This window comes from Hyperolius riggenbachi, chromosome 9 (assembly GCF_040937935.1).
Source record: "Hyperolius riggenbachi isolate aHypRig1 chromosome 9, aHypRig1.pri, whole genome shotgun sequence".
In the NCBI taxonomy this organism is placed as follows: domain Eukaryota; kingdom Metazoa; phylum Chordata; class Amphibia; order Anura; family Hyperoliidae; genus Hyperolius; species Hyperolius riggenbachi.
The window spans coordinates 286,232,465-286,258,256 of NC_090654.1; the positions used below are offsets into that span (position 1 = coordinate 286,232,465).

Consider the following 25,792-nt stretch of genomic DNA (forward strand, 5'->3'; position numbering starts at 1 on the left):
GTGACAGGGGTTCAAGCTGTAAGACACATCACAATTTAGCACAGACAGTGCTCTTTGCAGTAAACTTTACACAGTCATCGAATGGTTAAACCTGCAGACACCCAGTGTTCCAACAATCCCTGATGACGACACAGAGCTGACACTGGTTGAAGCTACTACAGAATGGGCATCTCCAGGTTTTTCCAACTTTTATTAGCACTGAAAAGTGCATTAGGAGGTGGTATTTGTATTTGGGTCCCTGTGATACAGGACCCACGATGTGAGTTTTTGTTTTAACTTACTTATGGTATTTGTACCAATGTTGCTGGATACTAACCAGTGTCTTGCTCATATTTGGCTGTGGTACCACTATCTGTGTTGGAGCACTTGGGAAGCGCCTGTAGTTATTCTTTCTTTATGCATCAAAATGTATTCAACAACTAATTTCAATTAAAATGAGGTCACATAAAACACATCTGATGACAAACTGGATGAACAGCAATCCATTACTCTCAAGGTGTGCTTTTTGCTTATTTGCTGTCCATCTTTTTGCACTTATTGTTACAGCACCATTCATTGTTTGCATAGCCGTTCCAGCTCTGGGACCTTCTGAACATAGTCGACAACTTAGCTAGGCAACCTCCCTTGCGTCCTGGACGAGCTGAGCTCGTCCGGAGACGCTAGAGGGCACCACTCAGGCCCCGCTGGGCCAATTTGAATAATTTTTTTAAGTGCTTGCTGCGTTTCCTACCCGATTGCCGTTGCTCGCCGCCGGTCCGCCACTACCCAACATGAAAGAGCCCCCCCCCACAGACCCCGTGCGCAGCCTGGCCAATCGCCACCAGGCTGCGCTTTGGGTGGATCGGGAGTCCCTGTGACGTCACAACATCGATGACGACGATGACGTCACTCCGTTCATCTCCATGGTGACGGGGGAAGCCCCAAGGAAATCCCGTTCAGAACGGGATTTCCTTATGGGCGTGATTGTCGGTGGCGATCGGAAGGGTCGGAGGGAAAGGGCAGCAAGGGGAGAATCATGTAGCTAGCGCTAGGCTAGCTACATGATATAAAAAAAAAATCGGACGAAAAAAACCCTCCCGCGGCCGCATGGTCGCGGGAATCAGAATGCCCAGCAGGTTAAACATGTTCTAATGGCCATTCTCCCATCTGTGTACGAGCATGGCTGTACTGCAAAGTAGCAGGCAGAAATATTTGCCCCTCATCTATCCTCACCTCTAGTGCCCAAGAGGAGTTGGGGGTAACTCCCCCTTTGCATGTGGGGATAAGTTCTGAGGGTACTCATGGTTTAATCTGGAAGACCCTTTAATAAGAGCACCACACTAGATGATCATCTCCTTTTAAGTAAATAGGTATGGAAGGTCAATTGTTTTACTTTCTACTTATTTCTAGGAAAGAAAAAAATATATTAAAAAACAACAACAATAAAAAAAAATTTCTGATCTGTGCTCTTCCTTCTGATGTCACCCCCCTTCCCCTTCCTGGCCCGCCCACCACCACACTGATGATGAGCATCACGTTGTACCGTTCAACTAAATGAAACAAGTTTTTTAGTAAGTCCAAGTAAAGAGCCGATAATTCATTTTCGGTTGTAGCTTGTTGTATATAGAATACACTTTTCATTCTTCATTAACAAAAAAGGGTCTTACTTTGGTTTCAGATTCAGTAGTGATACTTTCTGAAGGTCTCTTTCCACGTTATGAAGCTTCCCGGGGGCTGGCAAGATGAGAACGGCTGAAACGTTGCCCTTATACGGGATCTTAACTACTGTACAGCCAATTTTATGATCATGGGCCACACGATATGTTCCTTTACTCCTCATCATTGACACTTTAATGACTGTATTTTCATCCACATGAAAGTCAGATTCTTCTTCAACAGTCTCAAAAGATTTCTCCCAGACTCCTGAGAAGAATAGCACTTATTAGCATTGTTCGTAAAACCTAAAGTTTGCGTGCATGAAAAAAGGGCCCAGCTGGATAACAAAACGACGCCGGTGTATAACAAAATCTGATAACGATAAACATTGTTGTCAAACTTGGTTAACAACAAATACCATTGTAAATACAGATGGGAAATAATAACAAAAAGATGTTAACATTAAAAATTGTTAATTCAACAATACAGCTTAAAGGGAACCAGAGACAAAGCACCCTCATGTATTTTACCATACAGATCAGTGGGAGCATTAGAGAAAACACCTGCCTTGCTTTCTGTTTCATTCTGGATTGCACAGCTTGTTTCTTATCAGTCCTGATAAAATCCAGATTGAGCATTCAGTCTGGCTTTGCTTAGGAATATTTATAGCTCAGTCTGTGTTCTCTCATGTATTTTCAAGTCCAAGCCTGCCCCCTGCTGGCTCTGCTCAGGAATCATTATAGCTGAGTCATTATAGCAAAGCCAGGCTGAATGCTCAGTCTGGGATTTGATCAGGTCTGATAAGAAACACGCTGTGCAGTGCAGAATGAAACAGAGAGCTGGGTAGGTGTTTTCTCTAATGTTCCCACTAATCTATATGGTAAAATACATGAGGGTGCTTTGTCTCTGGTTCACTTTAACCAAACCCTACTCTCACATAGAACACTCCCCTGGTGGCGCCTAACCCTAACCACCTACCTTGGTGGTGGATAACCCTAACCACTCCCCCTGGCATTGCCTAAAACTAACCACCACCCGGGTGGTGCCTAACCCTAACCACTCCCCCTGGTGGTGCCTAACCCTAACCACTCCCTCTGCAGAAATATGCCTTTTACACATAGAAGTGATAATTTATTTGATAACGTAAAATCTGTACATACAAACAAAGTAACATGATAAAAACTATAATGTTGCAAGCTTCTAAAATGATAAAATACTTCAAAAACGTTATTGTTTTAATGTTGTTAATTATATTTATCGCGGCGCCCTTTTTACTGCTTTTTTCACTGCATTAATAATAATTGCATTAGAGTCTATGGCGGCACCCTTCTCGTCCACCCTCAGTCGGCACCCTTTTCTCCTGCTACCTAAAATGTAGTCTTCAGCAGAAGAAGACACTCATGCCCTGTCCCTCTAGTACAGATAGAACGTGAACCCTGGGTCCAGTAACTCACTTGCAGAAATGTAGAACCAGAATGGCCTGTTTCCACAAGTACGGAAATTGGGCCGAATCTGCAGAGTTTCCCTACAGGCAAATTGCGCGGGAAAACTCTGCCATAAGGAATAATAGTGCTGCCGTCCAAATCGATTGCCCTAGAAATTTGGCCGACATTGCAGCATTTTTATGTGCGGGTGGCAGCGAATCCCATAGCCGTGCATGGCATGATCTCCGGGATTTGGCTGCGTCCTCGCACAAAAACAAGGAAGTACCGCCGCACGTCTCGCAGGACGCACGGCGGCTAGTGGAAACTGGCCCTAAAGAGTAGGTTGCTCCTTTAGCCCAGCTCTCTATCCGTGACGATCGAAAATGATTTTCGCATTTACGAAAATATAATGTAAAATTCAACTTTTGAGTGAAAATGCCATTGAAAATCATTTTGTAATAAGTTTGTGATTTTTCTTTTTTTTTTAGCATTTTCCACAAATTTTTACGCTAAAAAAATTATTTTCACGCTTTCTGAGAATTTTCACTGAAAAAACATTGATTTTTTTTGCATCAAAGTAAAAAAAAATGTCTTTGACTATATTGTGAACATACAATGCCTTTTTACAAATATTTTCTCAAATTCAAAGGTAGCATTTTCGATTCATGAGCATTTTTTCATTATCCGACATCGTGATCCGAATTCGTGATTGCCTCTTGAACACGGATTCAGTTCCGAATGCACTAATGATAGTGGTCCAAATCCCGCTCGTGATGACTGATTTAGCCGTGATCATGGCCGTGATTAAAACAGCCAAAACCCGCCGACTTTAGCGGTTAATAGCAACGTTTATACATGATATAAACACAAAATTTGCAGGATATGTTAAGTAGAACAGTGGGAACAAGGGGGACATTTTTTTTCAAAAAGACCTTATAGTTTTTAAGAAAATTGATTTTAAAGTTTCAAAGGAAAATAGTATGCATTTAAATGCGGTAAATGACAGTTAATGTATTTACCGCATTTACATGTAAACTTTTTTCCTTTGAAACTTCCTTTGAAACTTTAAAATCGATTTTCTCAAAAACTATATGGTCTTTTTTTTAAAAAATTCCCTTGGTCCCACCCACTATTCTACTTAACATATCATGCAAATTTGGTATTTTTTAGCAAGTAAGGGGGCTTTAGTTTAACCACTAAAGTCGGCGGGTTTTGGCAGTTTTTAATCACAAACACTTTTTTTCATTTGAAACTTTAAAATCGATTTTCTCAAAACCGATTAGGACTTTTTGAAAACTTTTAAGTTGTAGCCACTGATCATATTTATAATCCATGCAGTGGGAGGAGAGGTGGATGAGGTGTGATTGGCAGCCAGTGAAGGGAGTGACATAGGGGGAAGGGCTGGAGAAACGGGAGGAGAGGTGGATGAGGTGTGACTGGCAGTCAGTGAAGGGAGTGACAGAGGGGGATAGGGCTGGAGAAGTGGGAGGAGAGGTGGATGAGGTGTGATTGGCAGCCAGTGAAGGGAGTGACATAGGGGGAAGGGCTGGAGAAACGGGAGGAGAGGTGGATGAGGTGTGACTGGCAGTCAGTGAAGGGAGTGACAGAAGGGGATAGGGCTGGAGAAGCGGGAGGAGAGGTGGATGAGGTGTGATTGGCAGCCAGTGAAGGGAGTGGCAGAGGGGGATAGGGCTGGAGAAGAGGGAGAAGAGGTGAATGAGGTGTGATTGGCAGCCAGTGAAGGGAGTGACAGAGGGGGATAGGGCTGGAGAAGCGGGAGGAGAGGTGGATGAGGTGTGACTGGCAGCCAGTGAAGGGAGTGACAGAGGGGGATAGGGCTGGAGAAGCGGGAGGAGAGGTGGATGAGGTGTGACTGGCAGCCAGTGAAGGGAGTGACAGAGGGGGATGGGGCTGGAGAAGCGAGAGGAGAGGTGGATGAGGTGTGACTGGCGGAGAGTGAAGGGAGTGACAGAGGGGGATAGGGCTGGAGAAGCGGGAGGAGAGGTGGTTGAGGTGTCACTGGCAGCCAGTGAAGGGAGTGACAGAGGGGGGTGGGGCTGGAGAAGCAGGAGGAAAGGTGGATGAGGTGTGACTGGCGGCCAGCGAAAGGAGTGACAGAGGGGGATAGGGCTGGAGAAGTGGGAGGAGAGGTGGATGAGGTGTGACTGGCAGCCAGTGAAGGGAGTGACAGAGGGGGATAGGGCTGGAGAAGTGGGAGGAGAGGTGGATGAGGTGTGACTGGCAGCCAGTAAAGAGAGTGGCAGAGGGGGATAGGGCTGGTGAAGTGGGAGGAGAGGTGGATGAGGTGTGACTGGCAGCCAGTGAAGGGAGTGACAGATGGGGATGGGGCTGGAGAAGTGAGAGGAGAGGTGGATGAGGTGGGATTGGCAGCCAGGGAAGGGAGTGACAGAGGGGGGATAGGGCTGGAGAAGTGGGAGGAGAGGTGGATGAGGTGTGACTGGCAGCCAGTGAAGGGAGTGACAGAGGGGGATAGTGTTGGAGAAGTGGGAGGAGAGGTGAATGAGGTGTGACTGGCAGCCAGTGAAGTGAGTGACAGAGGGGGATAGGGCTGGAGAAGTGGGAGGAGAGGTGGGTGAGAGTGTGTGTCATATCTACAGTGTTGTCCCATGAATAGATGTAAAAAAAAATATTTACAAAAATGTGAGAGGCGTTCTCATTTTTGTGAGATATTGTACACAGGTTTCTACTTATAGAGAGTATACAACAACAATTATCTCAAAAACTCCATTGCCTTTGCAGTTGATCCATTTGTTGAAATGTTTATAACTTACCTTTGAAGTACATGGTGTTGACGAGAAGTAAAACTGTGTCGGGGTCAACCCTGTCCAACAAATTCTTGATTTTGTCTTTGGTTTTACGAGCCACGTAGGTATTGATCTCATTTACTGCTTTTTCTGAATTGTGGAAATCTGTGAACAGGAGGTTTGAGTGATAGTAGAATTCGAGTTTTTCCAAGTATTTCTCAAGAAACCGTGCATATGTATGGGCAATGAGAGCATTGGCAGTGTGGAGCTCGACATCACATTTGGATGCTTCAAGGATCTTAATGAACTGCTGAAATCCTCCGTGGATGGCTTGTTCTGAGACAGATGATGTGTTGAACCCAAGTCCTTCCAATATTTCCGTTTTTGTCTGACACTTGGCACCAGCAGAGAGCATGCTAAATATCATGGAAATACTAACTGGAGAGAAGAATATGTTATCGTTGGAATATTTTGTAGCTAGGTGTGTGTACAAACGGTAGGCAAATTTGATATTGCCGGGTGTAATCCTCTTGAGTGGTGACGTATCTGTGCACAGAGTACACAGATGGCTGGCTTTCGCATCATCATCATCATCATCATCATCATCATGGTGGTCCTTAGCATGATGGTGTTCACCTTTGGGGGAGTGACCAAAGATCCCCGAACAAAACAGAGCTTCACTCAAGCACAGAATCAAAAAGATCCTCATTGTTCTTAGAGAGATAAAAAAAATACATATTAAGCAATTAAAAGGGCAGGATGAAGGAGGACGTGAAGAGTCAGGGCCATATCCTATTGCAGAACTCGAGTACTTAATTTAGGTGAGAGGAGCAAGCCTAACCCTATTTAATACCCCCGATATAATCACCCAATGAGTTCTTTACACGCTTTTTCATGCCTCCGAGAAGAGATGCTTCCCAACAGACATGAGCGTTAGCTTAGACCTGCAAAGCGGAGGTCTAAACTAGAGTTGGGCCGAACCTCCGATTTTAGGTTCGCGAACCGGGTTCGCGAACTTCCGCGGAAGGTTCGGTTCGCATTAAAGTTCGCGAACCGCAATAGACTTCAATGGGGATGCGAACTTTGAAAAAAAAAAAATTATGCTGGCCACAAAAGTGATGGAAAAGATGTTTCAAGGGGTCTAACACCTGGAGGGGGGCATGGCGGAGTGGGATACACGCCAAAAGTCCCCGGGAAAAATCTGGATTTGACGCAAAGCAGCGTTTTAAGGGCAGAAATCACATTGAATGCTAAATGACAGGCCTAAAGTGCTTCACAGAACAGGTATGCAGTGGCAGGTTCACTAAACAGAACAGGTATGCAGTGGCGGGTTCACTGAACAGGTATACAGTGGCGTGTTCACTGAACAGAACAGGTATACAGTGGCGGGTCCACTGAACAGAACAGGTATGCAGTGGCGGGTTCACTGAACACAACAGGTATGCAGTGGCGGGTTCACTGAACAGTACAGGTATGCAGTGGCGGGTTCACTGAACAGTACAGGTATACAGTGGCGGGTTCACTGAACACAACAGGTATGCAGTGGCGGGTTCACTGAACAGAACCGGTATACAGTAGCGGCTCCACTGAACAGAACAGGTATGCAGTGGCGGGTTCACTGAACAGTACAGGTATACAGTGGCGGGTTCACTGAACTGTACAGGTATACAGTGGCGGGTCCACTGAACAGAACAGGTATGCAGTGGCGGGTTCACAGAACAGGTATGCAGTGGCAGGTTCACTGAACACAACAGGTATGCAGTGGCGGGTTCACTGAACAGATATACAGTGGCGGGTCCACTGAACAGAACAGGTATGCAGTGGCAGGTTCACTGAACACAACAGGTATGCAGTGGTGGGTTCACAGAACAGGTATGCAGTGGTGGGTTCACAGAACAGGTAGTATGCAGTGGTGGGTTCACAGAACAGGTATGCAGTGGTGGGTTCACAGAACAGGTATGCAGTGGCAGGTTCACTGAACAGGTATGCAGTGGTGGGTTCACTGAACAGGTATGCAGTGGTGGGTTCACTGAACAGGTATGCAGTGGTGGGTTCACAGTACAGGTATGCAGTGGTGGGTTCACAGAACAGGTATGCAGTGTTGGGTTCACTGAACAGGTATGCAGTGGTGGGTTCACAGAACAGGTATGCAGCCAGGAACAACTAAGCCTAACTAATCTTTCCCTATGAGAGACAGTCTGCAGCAGCTCGCCCTACTCTCACTAATGCAGGCACACGAGTGACCGTAATGGCCGCTGCTGCCTGCCTTATATAAGGGGGGTGGGGCTCCAGGGGCTAGTGTAGCCTAATTGGCTACACTGGGCCTGCTGACTGTGATGTAGAGGGTCAAAGTTGACCCTCCATGTGCATTATGGGGCGAACCGAACTTCTGCAAAGGTTCGCCTGCGGGACGCGAACGCGAACCACGGAAGTTCGCATGGAACCGTTCGCAGGCGAACCGTTTGGCCCAACTCTAGTCTAAACCAGCTAACATACATCATTGCTGCTGCTGCATTTGGGGGTCTTCTTTAATAACCAGGCTGCCAGTGCTCCCCATTGGGCTGCAGCACATTGCCAAAGCCGACACTGCTGCATCGGCACCCCTGTCAATTTACATACCACTGCTAAACACAGCCGCCTCTCAATGCAAAGTAATTACAGTGTAGCTGTAACTGTAATTTCCGTTATCCGAGTCCCGGCAAAGGATCTTTGAAGCTCCGCCAGGGCTCCCTATTGGTCCACAGTCTGGGCCATTTTCATTGGCTCAGACAGTGAACCAATGGGGAGTCCCAGCGAGGGCTTCTAAGATGCTTTGTCAGGGCTACGATAACAGTAATTAGAGTGACAGATACACTGTAATTACAGTGTCATTGCAGCGAGAGGCAGCAGATGTCCAGCGGCAGTATGTAAAGTCACAGGGTTGACCGCGCAGCTGTGTGGGGGCTTCGGCAATGTGTGATGGCCCGATGAGGAGCTCTAGGGGTCTCCTTATTGGTCTACCCCAGATGCAGCGGCAGAAGATGACGGCAGATGTTTGGTGAATGCGTACGCATCTCTGGGGAGCAAGGCCGTGGTGCTGAAGGACAGAACCACAGCATAAAACCTCGCTCCCCATCGGCCGGGTAAAGGGAGCATTGCTCAGGCTTTTGTCTGAGTAATACTCCCTAACAATCGTCCATCACACGAAGGAAATCGGCAATAGGATTTACCGGCTGTAGTCTTCTCGCGATGGCAAGGTGATAAGTAGCTCGCATCTGCAAGCTACACATCACCTTGAATTGGATATAGCCCTCAGTGAGGGAGAATAAGTGAGAGAGAGAGAGAAGGAAAGAGAGGATTGCAATAGGAGAGGCAAGTACAAATTGCCTTTCTAAAACATGATGCTTTTGCGAATATTTACCTCCACTTAAAGAGGATCTAAACTCAAAACTTCCCCTCTGCTCTAAAAGATAAGCAACACATAGTGACATTAAAGAATGTTTTTGTTACAACTTATAGAGCTCCAAAAAAGATCCTGCATTGTTAGTTTTCTGGTTTCAAGGAAGCACAGAAAGGGTTAACCTCCTGTGTTTAAATATTAGCATAGAACTTGGGCACAGTCTGCACAGTTCAGACAGAGCTGACTGCCCTAATTTACACTTGTTGACAACTTGCAGATAAGGGAGAATTAGACAGGCTGTTCTCTGTAAACACACACAGCTTGGATTTCTCTGTTTTCCTTATCTTCTGTGCAAGAGATTAGGTCCAATTTGTTGAGGTCACATGGTCCAATCTGTGTCCATGCACCCACCTTCTCCTTTCATAAAACTGATCAGGAGTAGTTGATTTTCTGATCAACTTTTATAAAAACTGAATGGTGTAGGGTAGATTTTCAGTAGTAGTTATTTTTTTTTAGAGTTTTCAATAATTGTTTTCATAATTGGGGAATGGAATTTAATATATTTATGTGTTTGAGAAATCTGATTGATTTTCCCATTATTTCACATTTAGGTGGACACACATGATAAAATAAAATGATCAAATGTTATGGTAATTCAATGAAAATTATTAATTGTATTGAAAAATTGAAAGCTTTTTTTAATATATATATTTTCAAGAAATCTGAATTTCCAATATTTTTTATTGATAGTAGTGGATTATTCTGATAATTTTTTATGAAAATTAAATGGTGTAGGGCACATTGTCAAATTTCTAATGTATAGACCCAATTATTATTTTTTTATAAATGGGGAAAAATGATCACACATGTGTTGTATATTGCTCAGATTTTCAAATGTTAAGGTGGCCACACAATATTTTTTTTTTTATTTATTTTCAATTCAAGAACATCAATACATTTTTCTGAATGATTGTAACATTTGAAAAATCCCACACCACACAGGTGTTAATTTTTCCCCCAATTGATTAAAAAAATTATTGGAAACCCTGAAAAAAATGTTTTGGTCTATAAATTAAAAACAATAGCAATCTATCATGCAACAATCAATTTTCATAAAAATGTATCAGAAAAATCCACCAATTCTTATTGACTTATATAAAAAATTAGGAAATTCGATCAGAGTTCTTAAACTAATAAAAAAAAAAGCTTTCAAATTTCCTGTAATTTTAATTGAGTTGCCATTAAATTGAATCATTTTATTGTATTGAGTGTACACCTTTACAATCAATCAGTAAAATTGTTTGGAATTCTTGAAGTTAAAGGAAATTTTAAAAACGGTATGGCTTGTGTCCACCACTACACTTGATATTACTTTTCTTAACCACTTTTTACATTTATTTTTTTCACTCGCTACATGCTGAAAAAGTATTTTGTTGATCAGAAGGCATCTCCTAAAACTCAGGAGAAAAATTAACTGAATCAGAGAGGAGATCGAGGAAAGTGTACATTTCTACACAGTTGTTTTTCTGAACTCTACGGAGATCATGCAAATGTGATTTTAAAACACATTTTGTGGCACCACAACAGAGCTTAGATTTTCTCGCAATAAGTGTCACAAATATTCTTTGCTTGCCTTATGCAATGACAGAGGGAAGCAAAGGTGGAATATTTTTTCAACTGTCCATATAAATCACTGCACTCTAATCATGAGCTTTGCAGAGTTTTGCCGTTGGGATTCTGAAACTTACAGGCCACAGCAATGGGGTTTAACCTCCTTAGCGGTAACCCCGTGCTGGACACGGGGTAAGCCGCCGGAGGGTGCCGCTCAGGCCCTGCTGGGCCGATTTGCATAATTTTTTTTTTTCAAACACGCAGCTAGCACTTTGCTAGCTGCGTGTTTGGTCTGATCGCCGCCGCCCGCCGCAGATGCGCCGCTACCCGCCGCTAAACAGGGCCCCCCCCCGCATACCTCTTGTGCAGCCTGGCCAATCGCCGCCAGGCTGCACTATGGGGTGGATCGGGACTCCGTGTGACGTCACGACGGCGATGACGTCGGTGACGTCACTCCGGTCGTCGCCATGGCGACGGGGGAAGCCCTCAAGGAAATCCCGTTCAGAACGGGATTTCCTTATGGGCAAGCGGCGCCGGCGGCGATCGGAGGTGACGGGGGGACGTCGCAGGGAGGGGGGAAGCATGTGGCTAGCGCTAGGCTAGCTACATGCTAAAAAAAAAAAAAAAAGGTTAAAAAAAACCCTGGCGGCCGCGCAGCCGCAGCAATCATACCGCCAGGGGGGTTAACCACTTGGGGACCACAGTGCTAAACCCCCCTAAAGACCAGGCTGTTTTTTCTGTAATTGGCCACTGCAGCTTTAAGGCCAAGCTGCAGGGCCGCACAACACAGCAGAGGAGTGTTTCCCCCCCACTAACAGAGCTCTCTGTTGGTGGGGTCTGATCGCCCCCTCAATGTATATTATTTTTAATCAATATTTATGTTTTTTATTATTATTATTTTTTACTATTTCTTCTTTATTTTTATTTTTTTCAAACCCTCCCACCCCCCAGCCGGCCAATCCTGGCGATCTGCTGTCATAGGATTCTGCCTATGAGAGCCGATCGCTCTCTTGTCCCCCAGGGGAACAGCCGTGTCACACGCCTGTCCCCAGTACAGCGCTGCTGCCGATCGAGACTGAAGAGGGGGCGGAGCTCCGCCCCCAAGAACAGGAGATGTGCGCGCATCCTGCGCGCGATCTCCTGCAAACTGCAGCCCCAGGACTTGACGCCAATCGTCGTTAGGCAGTCCTGGGGCTGCCGCCGCGGCCACAAGGTAGTTAACTTATTCTTGCCGTCGCCTATTGTCAATTTGCTCCATGATGCATTTCATCGTATTCTATGTCACTCCAATACTCCCTCATTCCGGGTTTGAAGGAGGAAGCATTAGAGACCGAACATGATGGAAAGCAACTTGGAACTTATTGGCTACTACTACTTTATTGGCTACTACTACTAGTACTACTACTACTACTACTACTACTACTACTACTACTACTACTACTACTACTACTTATTACTACTACTACTACTACTACTACTACGACTATTTACTACTACTACTTACTACTATTACTACTACTACCGCTGCCACTGCTATTACTACTACTACTACTACTACTACTACTACTACTTATTACTACTACTACTACTACTACTACTACGACTATTTACTACTACTACTTACTACTATTACTACTACTACCGCTGCCACTGCTATTACTACTACTACTACTACTACTACTACTACTACTACGACTATTTACTACTACTACTACTACTACTACTACTACTACTACTACTACTACTACTACTGATTACTACTACTACTACTACTACTGCTGCCACTGCTACTACTACTACTACTACTACTACTACTTATTACTACTACTACTACTTCTACTACTACTACTACTACTACTACTACTATTTACTACTACTACTTACTACTACTACTAATACTACTACTGCTGCCACTGCTACTACTACTGCTACTACTACTACTACTACTTATTACTACTCATACTACTACGTCTACTACTACTACTACGACTATTTACTACTACTACTTACTACTACTACTACTGCTGCCACTGCTACTACTACTACTACTCAAATATACTTTACTTTAAAGAGAGATAATTGGTCAAGGAGGATGTGAGAAGGTCTGGAGGATCCTGAGGCTTCCCTCTTCTTAGATAAGAATCCTACTTTCCTTCTTACTGTCTGCTCAGGTTTGCTTTAAGAAAATGTTTGCTTTAAAGAAAGATTAAAACATGAATTATTAATGACTCACCCACAGAACCCAGCCAGAGGTATTTAGGAAGAGGAAGAAAATATCTGAATTCTGTGAAATCTCTGATATAAGAAGTATTAAGCCGCCCTCCCCCCATCCTCCCAGTTTACAAAGAAAAAATTGCACAAGTCACAGTCAAACAATATCCTGATAAGTCCCGAGAACTCCAGGTAATTTAAATAGTGCTGGAACTCCTTATCTAACTCTTCTTGGCTAACAAAATTGTGTTTGTTTTAATGGTCTGTTTCCACTGGCATTGTTGTAATTATTTTGTTATAGCTTTTCGTAGGACAACACTGAAGATATGACGCTTTGATACAATGTAAAGTAGTCAGTGTACAGCTTGTATAACAGTGTCAATTTGCTGTCTCATCAAAATAACTCAACACACAGCTCTTAATGTCCAATTCGCTGGCAACAAAAGTAAGTACACCCCTTAGTGAAGAAAATCAACATTCTGCCCAAAGTGTCAATATTGTTTTGTGCCCAACATTAATCTTCAGCACTGCCTTAAAGTGGATCCGAGGTGAACTTTTACTCATTGCATAATTGTGTTACTTTCATATTGTTTATAGGGCATTCCTCAAGCCAAATACTTTTTTGTTTTTGTTTTAATACTCTAATTCCCTAAAAAACTAAAAAAAAGCCACGCCCACAGGTTTTCAGACAGCCAAGGCAGTAGCAAGGGCTCATGGGAGCTCAGTCTGGGCAGGAGGAGGGGGAGGTGTTACTAGCCAGAGATTTCAGAGGCAGAGGGGAGGAGGGAGGAGGAGAGGGGATTAGGCTGATGGCTCAAGATACAGATAAGCCTGCCTCTGTGTAATGTTTACAAACAACATAGCCGCTGTCATTGTATCACAGGAAGAAATAATCATATTCTATTGAAGCTGTTTGCAGCTAGATTTGCTGTATAAACCATCTAAACTTTACATAAGATATATAGACAAGTTACTTGTTATAGTTAGTTTTTCATCTCGGATCCGCTTTAAAGAGGATTTGTCAGCCATACTATCTCAGAAAAAAGAACCCCACATATATAAGTAGATAAATACTTGCTCTACTTACATACCATACTGTATCTATTGCACTGTACACGTTTATTTTAGTGATTTTTCTATAGTAAAAAAAGAGAAAATCCCTCCTAGGATTCTCGATCTTAACTGTGTCTATTTTGAAGCCAATCCTGATGTCATTTCCTCCCTTACCCTCCTCTGCCTGATTGTGTATGCATTGCGTGCCCTCCTCCCTGTCTTCAGGCACTCCCACCCAGCTCTGCAATAGAAAGTGCACTGTCTCAGCATAAGAATTATTGGCCAATCAGAGAGGTGTGGGAGGGGCAAACAGGAGGGAACGAGGTTTCAGCCAATTATGCTGAATTAGTTAAGTCTGAGGGGGAAGTAGAGAAGCAAAAAAGGACATCCCAGCATGCCTTGAAACTTCCTTTATCCGGCAGATGTACCAAATAAGAGACACAGAAAATGGGGAATGTTGTTTTATGGATAAGAAAACTAAGCGTGATTTTTAACTTTTTGGATTGCCTGGTTAGAATCCTTATTATTTAATTACCAGATAAAAATGAAGGAATGATTTTTAATTTTATGCCCAACAATTACACTTTAACCACTTTATCCACCACTACAGTATATCTACATCCTCTGTGACTTCATCTAAGCCCCGAGTCAGTAGATATAAGTCTTGTAGCAGAAGCAGTGCTGTGCAGGATTGGGCTTGCTCCTGTGCACATTTCCGGCACTATCTGATGCAGCACTAATTGGTGAATGGGAATATATGTTTCCTGAGCTAATGAGATTGATTTTTACCATTAAAAATACTTTTATTTTCTCAGTTCATAGTGAAAAATACACACCGCAGCATTATTTTAGAACAAATATCTTCACCATAAATTGCGACAGGAACATAATCTATGTTTTGTGATAAGCGGTAAGAATAGCCAAACAAAATGTGTGTTTTTTATGTACAGTAGCACTCTTTATTTTTAAACTGGAATTTGTAAAACTGGGAAATAAAGTAAAAAATAAATTAAAATTCATACAAAACAAAAATTGTTCGAGGGAAAAAATGGCATAAAATAAAAGCCTAGTTTGTCTTGAAAAAAAAAAACAATATATATTTCATTTACGTGGCATAAGTAGGGATAAAGTCATTTTTGACTAAATAAGTACACAGCGAAACTGTCAAAACTGCTCTGGTCCATAAGTGGGAAACAAGGTCTGGATGCGAAGTGGTTAACTCTCTTGGGCATGGAGTTCACTAGAGCTTTACAGGCTGCCACTGGAATCCTCCTCCATTCCTCCATGATGACATCATGGGGCTGGTCGATGTAAGAGACCTTATGCTCCCTCGCCTTCTGTTTGGGAATGCCCCGCAGATTCTCATTAGGGGTTATTTTCATTATACGCAGCTTGTTTAGCAAGGCAGCTAGTAGTATGACTCGCGGTACTCTAGTAGCTCGACCACTACTATGGAAACACGTGCATTACCATAGCCGCGCTACCGAAGGTCCGCGGGTCATGCTACTAGCATATCTCATGATACTTTCATGTGTAACTATAGCATTGCCGTACACTGTATATGCATGGTAATTTTGCCACACAATGTAACTCAGAGGGCCCTTTCACACTGGCGGGGTCACCGGGGTGTGGCAAAGTGCCGTAGCCTAATGTAGCCCTATGGGGGAGTTCATACTTCCTACGCTGTGGTACGCTGTGCCAGAAGTCCCCAATTTAACACTTGCACAGAACTATGTTACCATATGGACCCTGCGGCGACCTGCGTTAGCCCGGAAGGCATGTTAGTCTATGGCGACGCAGGTCTTTAAAAAAATTTTTTTTATATATATGCTACCATGCACTTCTGCACACCTGAAGCAGGAAGTGACCACAAGCGCATGTCACTTCCTGCTTAAACAATTGCCAGACAGGGAACACCGTGTACTAACCCGGTGTTCCTTGAAGGCCTGTTTTTGAGGGTGGGATGCGTTGTGACACGACGCATCGCTGATGTCAATTTACAGTCTGCAACCAGCATAACTAGTAGTAGTAGGGTGACCCCGGGGAGGGAAAATGTCTACCTGGGCTGAATGTAAACATTCTTTACTTAGAGGTGTACTCATTTTTGCTGACAGCGATTTGGACATTAGCCACTTAAGGTCCACAGGCTTAACCACTTGCCGACCGCACGCTTATACCGTGCGTCGGCAAAGTGGCAGCTGCAGGACCAGCGACGCACATCTGCGTCGCCGGCTGCAGGCTAATTAATCAGGAAGCAGCCGCTCGCGCGAGCGGCTGCTTCCTGTCAATTCACGGCGGGGGGCTCCGTGAATAGCCTGCGGGCCGCCGATGGAAATAATGCGGGCCGCCGATGGAAATAATCCGCTTTGTTTACATTGTACGGCGCTGCTGCGCAGCAGCGCCGTAAGGCAGATCGGCGATCCCCAGCCAATCAGCGGCCGGGGATCGCCGCTATGTGACAGGGGACGTCCTGTCACAGGCTGCACAGGACGGATAGCGTCCTGTGCAGCCCCAATCACCAGGGGGCCAGGTAGGAGAGGGGGGAAGCGGAATTTCGCCGCGGAGGGGGGCTTTGAGGTGCCTCCCCCCACCAGCCACACGCAGGCAGGAGAGATCGGACCCCCCCAGCACATCATCCCCCTAGTGGGGAAAAAAGGGGGGTGATCTAATCTCTCTGCCTGGTGTTTGTGCTGGGGGCTGTAGAGTCCACCCAGCACAGATCATAGAATTCAATGCTGGTCCTTAAGGGGGGGTAAAGGGTGGGTCCTCAAGTGGTTAAACCCCCCTAGTGACCAGGCCATTTTTCACAAAATAGGCCACTGCAGCTTTAAGGCCTCGCTACAGGGCCGTACATGTCAGCACACACGTGATCACTCCCCCCCCCCCTTTTTTTCCCCACCAATAGAGCTTTCTGTTAGTGAGGTCTGATCGCTCCCCTAAACGTTACTATTTTTTTTTTACAATTTATTCCCCAGCCCTCCCTCCCCCTGCCAACCAATCACCGTGATCAGCTGTCATAGGCTTCAGCCTATGACACCCGATCACTGCAGTGTCTCCCAGGGGGGACAGCCATGTCACACGGTTGTCCCCAGTACAGCGCTGCTTTAGATCGCAGCGCTGTACACTGTTATTAGTCGGCGGTCTCGCCGTCTAACAGTCTCCTAGCGACAATCGCCGCCAGGAGACTAATGGCGGAGCGGAGCTCCGTCATTCATGCGGAGATAGGTGTGCATCGGTGCGTGCAATCTCCAGCAAAACACGCCCACAGGACCTTACGCCAATCGGCGTTAGGTGGTCCTGGGGCTGTTGCCACGTCCATGCCAATTGGCGTGGAGCGGTCCTCAGGTAGTTAATAGCTGTGTGTTGAGTTATATTGATGAGACAGCAAATGTACTGTACACATTTATACAAGGTGTACTCTGATTACTTTGCATGCTTTCTATGGACCTAGGGCACAAAACGCCTGTCATGCACTTGTCAATGTTACCAGTTCTTACACCAAGGGAAAATCACTTGTTACCCTATTATTGCCACACATATTAGGATGATAGCGCTAATAGCGCATTGGACGGTGCCCCCTTGGGTTAGGACTAGTATGATGCCAGTGCACGTCAAAATTACTGGCTTTTTGTGCATCAGGCTCAATAAAATATAGCACAATATAAAATATGGCGAAAAAAAAATTGCAGTATTTGGAATGAACATGTGTATCAACATTAAAAAGCATTGCGTGTTGTCCCAGCCTGAAAGCAAACCTGTGGGGGAAAAAGTCAGATACTAACCTCAGCAGATGGAAGCCCCTCCTCCTCCACCCCACTCCCTGAAACCCTCTTCTCTGTGGCTGTGCTCCCATTCGTGTATGAGCACAGTCATACTGCATAGGCATGTAGCCCACAGTCATGCATGAGCAGCTTTGTGCTACTATACAGGCACAGGCCATACTTGCTCCTGCACAGTACAGGTCCTTCTCAAAAAAATTGCATATTGTGATAAAGTTCATTATTTTCTGTAATGTGCTGATAAACATTAGACTTTCATATATTTTAGATTCATTACACACAACTGAAGTAGTGAAAGCCTTTTATTGTTTTAATATTGATGATTTTGGCATACAGCTCATGAAAACCCCAAATTCCTATCTCAAAAAATTAGCATATCATGAAAAGGTTCTCTAAACGAGCTATTAACCTAATCATCTGAATCAACTAATTAACTCTAAACACCTGCAAAAGATTCCTGAGGCTTTTAAAAACTCCCAACCTGATTCATTACTCAAAACCGCAATCATTGGTAAGACTGCCGACCTGACTGCTGTCCAGAAGGCCATCATTGACACTCTCAAGCAAGAGGGTAAGACACAGAAAGAAATTTCTGAACGAATAGGCTGTTCCCAGAGTGCTGTATCAAGGCACCTCAGTGGGACGTGTGTGGGAAGGAAAAAGTGTGGCAGAAAACGCTGCACAACGAGAAGAGGTGACCGGACCCTGAGGAAGATTGTGGAGAAGGACCGATTCTAGACCTTGGGGGACCTGCAGAAGCAGTGGACTGAGTCTGGAGTAGAAACATCCAGAGCCACTGTGTACAGGCGTGTGTAGGAAATGGGCTACAGGTGTCGCATTCCCCAGGTCAAGCCACTTTTGAAGCAGAAACAGCGGCAGAAGCGCCTGACCTGGGCTACAGAGAAGCAGCACTGGACTGTTGCTCTGTGGTCCAAAGTACTTTATTCGGATGAAAGCAACTTTTGCATGTCATTCGGAAATCAAGGTGCCAGAGTCTGGAGGAAACAAACAAATACAGAACATTTATATTGCGCTTTTCACCTGTCGGACTCAAAGCGCCAGAGCTGCAGCCATTAGGACATGCTCTATAGGCAGTAGCAGTGTTAGGGAGTCTTGCCCAAGGTCTCCTACTGAATAAGTGCTGGCTTACTGAACAGGCAGAGCCGAGATTCGAATCCAGGTCTCCTGTGTCAGAGGCAGAGCCCTTAACCCTTATACCGCCCAGCCACCACGGAAGACTGGGGAGAGGGAAATGTCAAAATGCCTGAAGTCCAGTGTCAAGTACCACAGTCAGTCTGGGGTGCCATGTTAGCTGCTGGTGTTAGTCCATTGTGTTTTATCAAGGGCAGGGTCAATGCAGCTAGCTATCAGGAGATTTTGGAGCACTTCATGCTTCCATCTGCTGAAAAGCTTTATGGAGATGAAGATTTAATTTTTCAGCACGACCTGGCACCTGCTCACAATGCCAAAACTACTGGTAAATGGTTTACTGACCATGGTATTACTGTGCTCAATTGGCCTGCCAACTCTCCTGACCTGAACCCCATAGAGAATCTGTGGGATATTGTGAAGAGAAAGTTGAGAGACGCAAGACCCAACACTCTGGATGAGCTTAAGGCCGCTATCGAAGCATCCTGGGCCTCCATAACACGTTTCTGTCTTTGTGACTATTAAACACAACACTTTCCATGCAAGACATTTTTTTATACAATCACAAGATGAATATCAGCTACAAGGAAATGGTCAAAGAATGATAAACTTGTTGTTTCCATTTCCTGTTCACATGTCTTCCACTGCAAAGATACATTTACAGGTGAAACTCGAAAAATCAGAATATTGTGAAAAAGTTTCTTTATTTCTGTAGTAATTATTTGTCTAACTAGACGAATGCAACTGCGCCTGCGCGGCCGCGCGCATCCTATCTACCTCTTGCGTCTCCAGGTGCTTACTACGTCGGTGCAGTGTGAGAAACTCCACAAATAAACGCATGCTTCGCTGAGCTTCAGGAGTGGATAAATAATAATTGGCTAAAACTTAATGCTGACAAAACTGAGGTTCTTGTTATTGAGGGCCAGGGCTCAACAGCAAAGCAGGCCCAAGTCTCAACCAACACCGCTAAGGATAGGGAACTCAGACCTGAACAACTCAGACTGTGTGCGCAGCCTGGGAGTACTGATTGATGGGAAATTAAGCTTCAGGAATCAAATCTCAGCTGTTGTGAAACATTCTTTCTTTCACCTAAGGAATATTGCAAGGATTAAACACCTAATTCCTTCAGAGGATCTTCCAACCCTAGTTCATGCCTTCATCACATCAAGGTTAGACTACTGCAATGTCCTCTACACAGGCCTGCATAAGAAAGACTTCCGCCGCCTGCAATTAGTACAGAATGCCACCGCAAGGCCGTTAACGAGCCAACCCCGCCAATGCCACATAACACCAACCCTGTGCTCACTCCACTGGCTACCGATAAAATGGAGAATTCTGTTTAAGATTGGCTTACTGACATTCAAATCCTTGCACAATCTGGGCCCTGGATACCTGAAGGACTTGTTGCAACTGCATCACACCCCCCACAATCTTAGATCAAAAGAACGTAACACCTTGGTCACCCCCAGAGTCCACCTCAAAACCTTTGGAGACAGAGCCTTTTGTCATGCTGCCCCTACACTTTGGAACTCCCTGCCACACCCAATCAGGACAGCTCCATCCCTGGAAGCATTTAAGTCTAAACTGAAAACCTACCTCATCAGTCTGGCATTCATTAACATCTGACTATCTCCTCTGTAACACAATCCAGCCTGCAACCCTGTATTAATCTGAGACACAACTATGCGCTTTGAGTCCTATGGGAGAAAAGCGCTTTACAAATGTTATTGTATTATATTGTATTGTATTGTAGAACAGGTACTGTGCCTGTGGGGAGCGGAGGATCTTGGAGGGCGGTGCAGGCACATGGAGGGCGGTGGAGGCCCCGCGTGGGTGTCAGCTTTTGTTTCAAAATGGGAACACAGAACCCCTTTAAAGCAAAACTGAATGTAAAATGGAAAAATCCATTAGCCCAGTGTACAGTGATCATCTGGTAAATACAGCTTTTCTACAGACATATGACAATGATTTCATTTCTGTAAAAATCATAGTGCTGATGTGTATGCCAAGTCCTATGACCATACTCGAGCTGGGTCAGTGATTGGTCACTTGGGCAGTATGCCTCTTTCTGCTGGTTGTGGGTGCTCCGCCCACTGCTAGGGAGTAGGAGGAGTCAGAGGATCCATGGTACAAGGGCCTGTCATGGATGACCCCTAATAATGTAGAGGCATTTAGCATTTTTAAATTTAAGTTTGCTTTAATGTAACAGTCAGCATGGTGGCGAAGTGGTTAGCGCTCTCACCTTGCAGCGCTGGGTCTCTGGCTCGAATCCCAGCCAGGTCAACATCTGCAAGGAGTTTGTATGTTCTCCCCGTGTCTGCGTGGTTTTCCCCGGGCACTCTGGTTTCCTCCCACATCCCCAAAACATACAGATAAGTTAATTGGCTACCCCCTAAATTGGCCCTAGACCAGGCATGGGCAAAGTCGGCCATCCAACTGTTACGGAACTACAAGTACCACAATGCATTTGCCTTTATGAGTCATGACTGTGGTTGTCAGACTCCTGCAATGCATTGTGGGACTTGTAGTTCCTTAACAGCTGGAGGGCCAAGTTTGCCCATGCCTGCCCTAGACTATAATATCTACATTACACGATACATACATAGACATATGACTAAGGTAGGGACTAGATTGAGAGCCCTTCTGATGGACAATTAGTGACAAGACAATATATATTCTGTACAGCGCTGTGTAATATGTCAGTGCTATATAAATACTTAAAATAAATAAATAGTTCAACTCTAAAGGTTAAACTAATATATACTGTATATTCGTATAAAGCGGAACTGAAGTAGATTTTAAAAAAACTGTTTCACTTACCAAGCCCCCAGCAGCCGTCCTGTCCCACGCTGGTCCTCCACAATCCTCCGTTCTCCCGCCGCCAGGGCCACTGCGCCTGCGCAGCTCTGGCCACACGTATCCTTCCTCCTGTTCCTTCCACAATAGCGCTATTGCAAGACGGGAACACGTAAAAAAGATACGCATGTGGCCCCTCGACTTAGAAGTCGAGGAACGAAACGAAACGGAATGTTGGCAGGAGAACGGAGGATCGTGGAAGACCGCCGCGGGACAGGACAGCTGCTGGGGGCTTGCAGAAGCCCCAGTTAAGTGAAACAGTTTGTTTTAAAATTATCTTCAGTTACGCTCTAAAGGAACACTACTGAATGCATTTTTTTTTCTGTTGAGATAGGAATTGTTTGGGAAGTACTGGTGTATAAATTTCACTGGCAACTTCTTTGTTTACTGTTATCAAAATACTTTCACACTTTGCTGATGCCAAAACTGGCGGCAGAATGAACCATCACAAACACTGGTTCGCACGACAGCTGGGGGCCCCAGGTCTCTCTCACTGGCTGGGGCCCCCAAACCACCATGCGATACCTAGAGGCAAATGTGGGCGAGCCCTGGCTCTCTCACTTCCAGGGACTTCACCCCCACGGTTACCATGGATGTTGAAAGCCTCTACACCTCCATCCCTCATGATGGGGGTGTAGAGGCAGTAGATCGGTACCTCATGATGGAGGCCGACCTTACATTAGAACAACGGAGGTTTGCTATCAGATTGTTAGAAATTGTGTTGAAGTTTAACTATTTTTCTTATGCAGGAACATTCTATATGTAGAAACGGGGCACTGCTATGGGCTCGAATGTGGCCCCCTCCTACGCAAATTTGTACATGGGGCTTTATGAAGAAGCCTTTGTTTACACAAATTCACTTTTTCACCGGCACGCTTTGTGCTGGCTACGTTTTATTGATGACATCTTTTGCGTATGGAGGGGGCCACAGAGCAGCTTGCAGGAGTTTGTTACACAGCTCCACAGCTCCTGTCCGCAAGTGCGTCTCACTGTCCATGCTGATAAGTCCAGTGTTCCTTTTTTGGACGTTATGGTCTCCCTTGGTGACTCTGGGGTGGTGACAGATCTGCATGTGAAATGCACGGATCAGAATTCGGTGCTTCACTTTTGCAGCTTTCACCCCATGGGCACCAAGGAGAGTAAACCACACAGTCAACTTTCTCGTGTGTCTAGAATTGTCATCGATGGACCTACCAGAGAGGCATGCGGCCGGGAGATGGTGGAGAAATTTAAGAAACGGGGTTATCCAGACCGTTGTTTTAGACCCAGGGCCAAACGTGGTATGGGGGGTATGGGTGTCAGATTACCTTTTGTCTCCACATACAATGTTTGTAGTGATGCTATTTCTCATAGCATCCGCAAACACTGGCATATTTTGAGAGATGGGTTACCTGCGGTACCTGAGTTTAGGTACCCTCCTCTCATGTCTTTTAAACGTGCTCCCACCATCCGTGATAAGATTACAGCGGCTATCCCCAAGCGTTCGGGTGAGGGTCTGCATGGCATGTATCCATGCCTTAGCTGCCGCATGTGCAATAACGTTATCAGAGGCAAAACGTTTTCTCACCCTTCTCTTTGTACTCCTTTGCAGATTAATGGGATTTACAATTGTGATTCTTTGTATGTTGTTTACATGCTTAAATGTCCGTGCGGTCTTTCCTATATTGGTAAGACGACTCAGCGTCTTAAGGACCGCATATCATCGCATAAATCCAACATTCGTAATCCCCAATGTACTGTTACGGTGGCAGAGCATTTTCATAATTTCCGACATGCGGTTTCCCAACTTAGGGTCACTGTCATTGATGGGGTAGCTGGCTTTAGGGGTGGGAGTCGGGACAAAGAACTGCTACGTAAGGAGGCTTATTGGATACGTAGACTTGGCACCATGGGTCCAGGGGGTCTTAATAAGGAATATGATCTCAGATTTTGCTTGTAAGTGAGAGTTGCACACTATGCTGGTCTTTAACATCTGTTTTCTTTTTACTTTATATTTTAACAGGTGCTCTTGCCTTATTTTAATGTTGAAACGGGAGGACCTGCTGGGAATCTGTGAGTTATATTATTTATTTTGTTGTTTACATGTGAATTTTTTCTTTTTATCACATGTTTGTTAGTGATGCCTGCAGCTAGGATTTATATTTGTTCCCTCTGTTTACAGGGGCGGAGCGGCGTTGTTATGACACCCCATGCCCTTTTTTACTTATGGAGGTATATGTCCTCCTCTATGTGGGCGGTGCGATGTTGTTATGACAGCGCACGCCCCTCTACACGCATGGAGACTACCTATGATCTTCCCTCCTAGACGCACGTAATAATATCGTGATGTCATGCGGGGCGACGCTGACAGACGCTTGTGACTGGTTGGCGGCTTCAGCCACCCTGATTGGCCAGCGTCAGTCACAGCGCGCTGTGAGGTTTGCTCCAAGCGTTGTTGTGTTTGATTGGACGGCGGAGACTGCCTTCTGTGATTGGCCGGTGGCTTACAGCTGCTGTGATTGGACATATGGTTTTCAACATACGGTGCAGCTACTTCCTGGCATCTTAACGTTTTCCTCGCTCTTGGTGAGTGTTTTATAACATTTCTAAAGTTCCCCATCAGGTCCTCCTGTGTTGCCACCCATTTTGTGGGTGGGTATATAAGGTGGTGGTGTTTTACACATGGTGAGCAGTTTGATAAAGGGCTTGTCAGCCCGAAACAGCGTCTGTTACTGCTGGAATAAAGAGCTATAATTACTACTTGGTGGTGCTGACCCTTCTATACTTTGGATTGCGGTGGTCCCAAGAGACACTGGGACGGGGTCGTGGCACACCACATTGTGCTAAGGTGCACCTCACCTCACTTGTTTCGCCTACCTTTATCTGGTCAGCAGGCGCCAATCAGCCAATCAGGTGTACGGTCAAACACCCTTTGCCTGCCATACCGATCTAGCAGGATCTGCATAAATTAGCATTCAGGTGGGAGGCTCGGTTGGACGTAATCATTGATTACATCTTTTACAGGGACTGCTGCGTGTAGACATCTCCCACACAGTCCCCTCCCTAACCACTCACCTGTCAACCGCATCCTGGAAGCTGAAAAAAAGAAATTTAAAATCACAAACACTGATTCGCACGACAGCCGGGGGCCCCGGGCTCTCTCACTGGCTGGGGCCCCAAACCACCATGCGATACCTAGAGGCAAATGCGGGCAAGCCCTGGCTCTGGCAGAATGAACCATGAAGGGAGGGGGAATTCCCCTCACACTTTGTTAACCCTGTGTGTAACTCTGTGTGTGTGAGAGAAAGCAGCTGCTGCGTCCTCTGTCTCTGACTGAAGTGTCTGAGGAGTGCAGAGGAAACGTAACATGTTATAAACCTTTGTAATTGTCTGTGACACCACAGCTTTTCATACTGTTTTTGCTTTCAGAGAAAAATATAGTCTGATATGGAACACTTGGCTGTGCATTGAAGTAGACACCCCTACACTCAATAAATTAAAGCTTTTGCCTCTGATATTTAACATGAAATGTAGGAAAATGTTTACACAGCTACTTAGACAATGGTTGTACATGTCACTTTAGAACACTTGGGTATTAATAGTGTTCCTTTAACCTTTTAAGTCTAATTTTTCGAGTTCTACCTGTACATGTATCTTCAGTAGAGGACATGTGAACAGGAAATGAAAACAACAAGTTTATCGTTCTTTGAAAATTTCCTTGTAGCTGATATTAATCTTGTGGTTGTACTAAAAAAATGTCTTGCATGGAAAGTGTCATGTTTAGTAGTCACGAACACAGAATAACTGAAACTAGGGTCATTTACAGGATTTGTTGCAACACAAGCAAAAATGTCAGTATAAGGCTATGCAATATGTCGCAATATGTCACACAGGGTCCTCCAGACTAAGGCTAAACATTGGCACATATACTGTTCATATAACTGTCAATCA

At 45.0% G+C, this 25,792-nt stretch overlaps 1 protein-coding gene across 1 annotated transcript in view; it reads right to left on the reverse strand.

The window, feature by feature from the left end:
• The window catches only part of LOC137533358 (alpha-1-antitrypsin-like), a 44,602-nt gene that overhangs the window by 2,213 nt on the left and 16,597 nt on the right, over positions 1-25,792 (reverse strand). The window contains exons 2-3 of the mRNA XM_068254728.1: positions 5,852-6,537; positions 1,647-1,902 (exon numbers count right to left, since the gene is read on the reverse strand). Coding sequence (XP_068110829.1) covers positions 1,647-1,902; positions 5,852-6,533 — 938 coding nt within the window. The 5' untranslated portion in view covers positions 6,534-6,537. The remainder of the gene's footprint in view (positions 1-1,646; positions 1,903-5,851; positions 6,538-25,792) is intronic.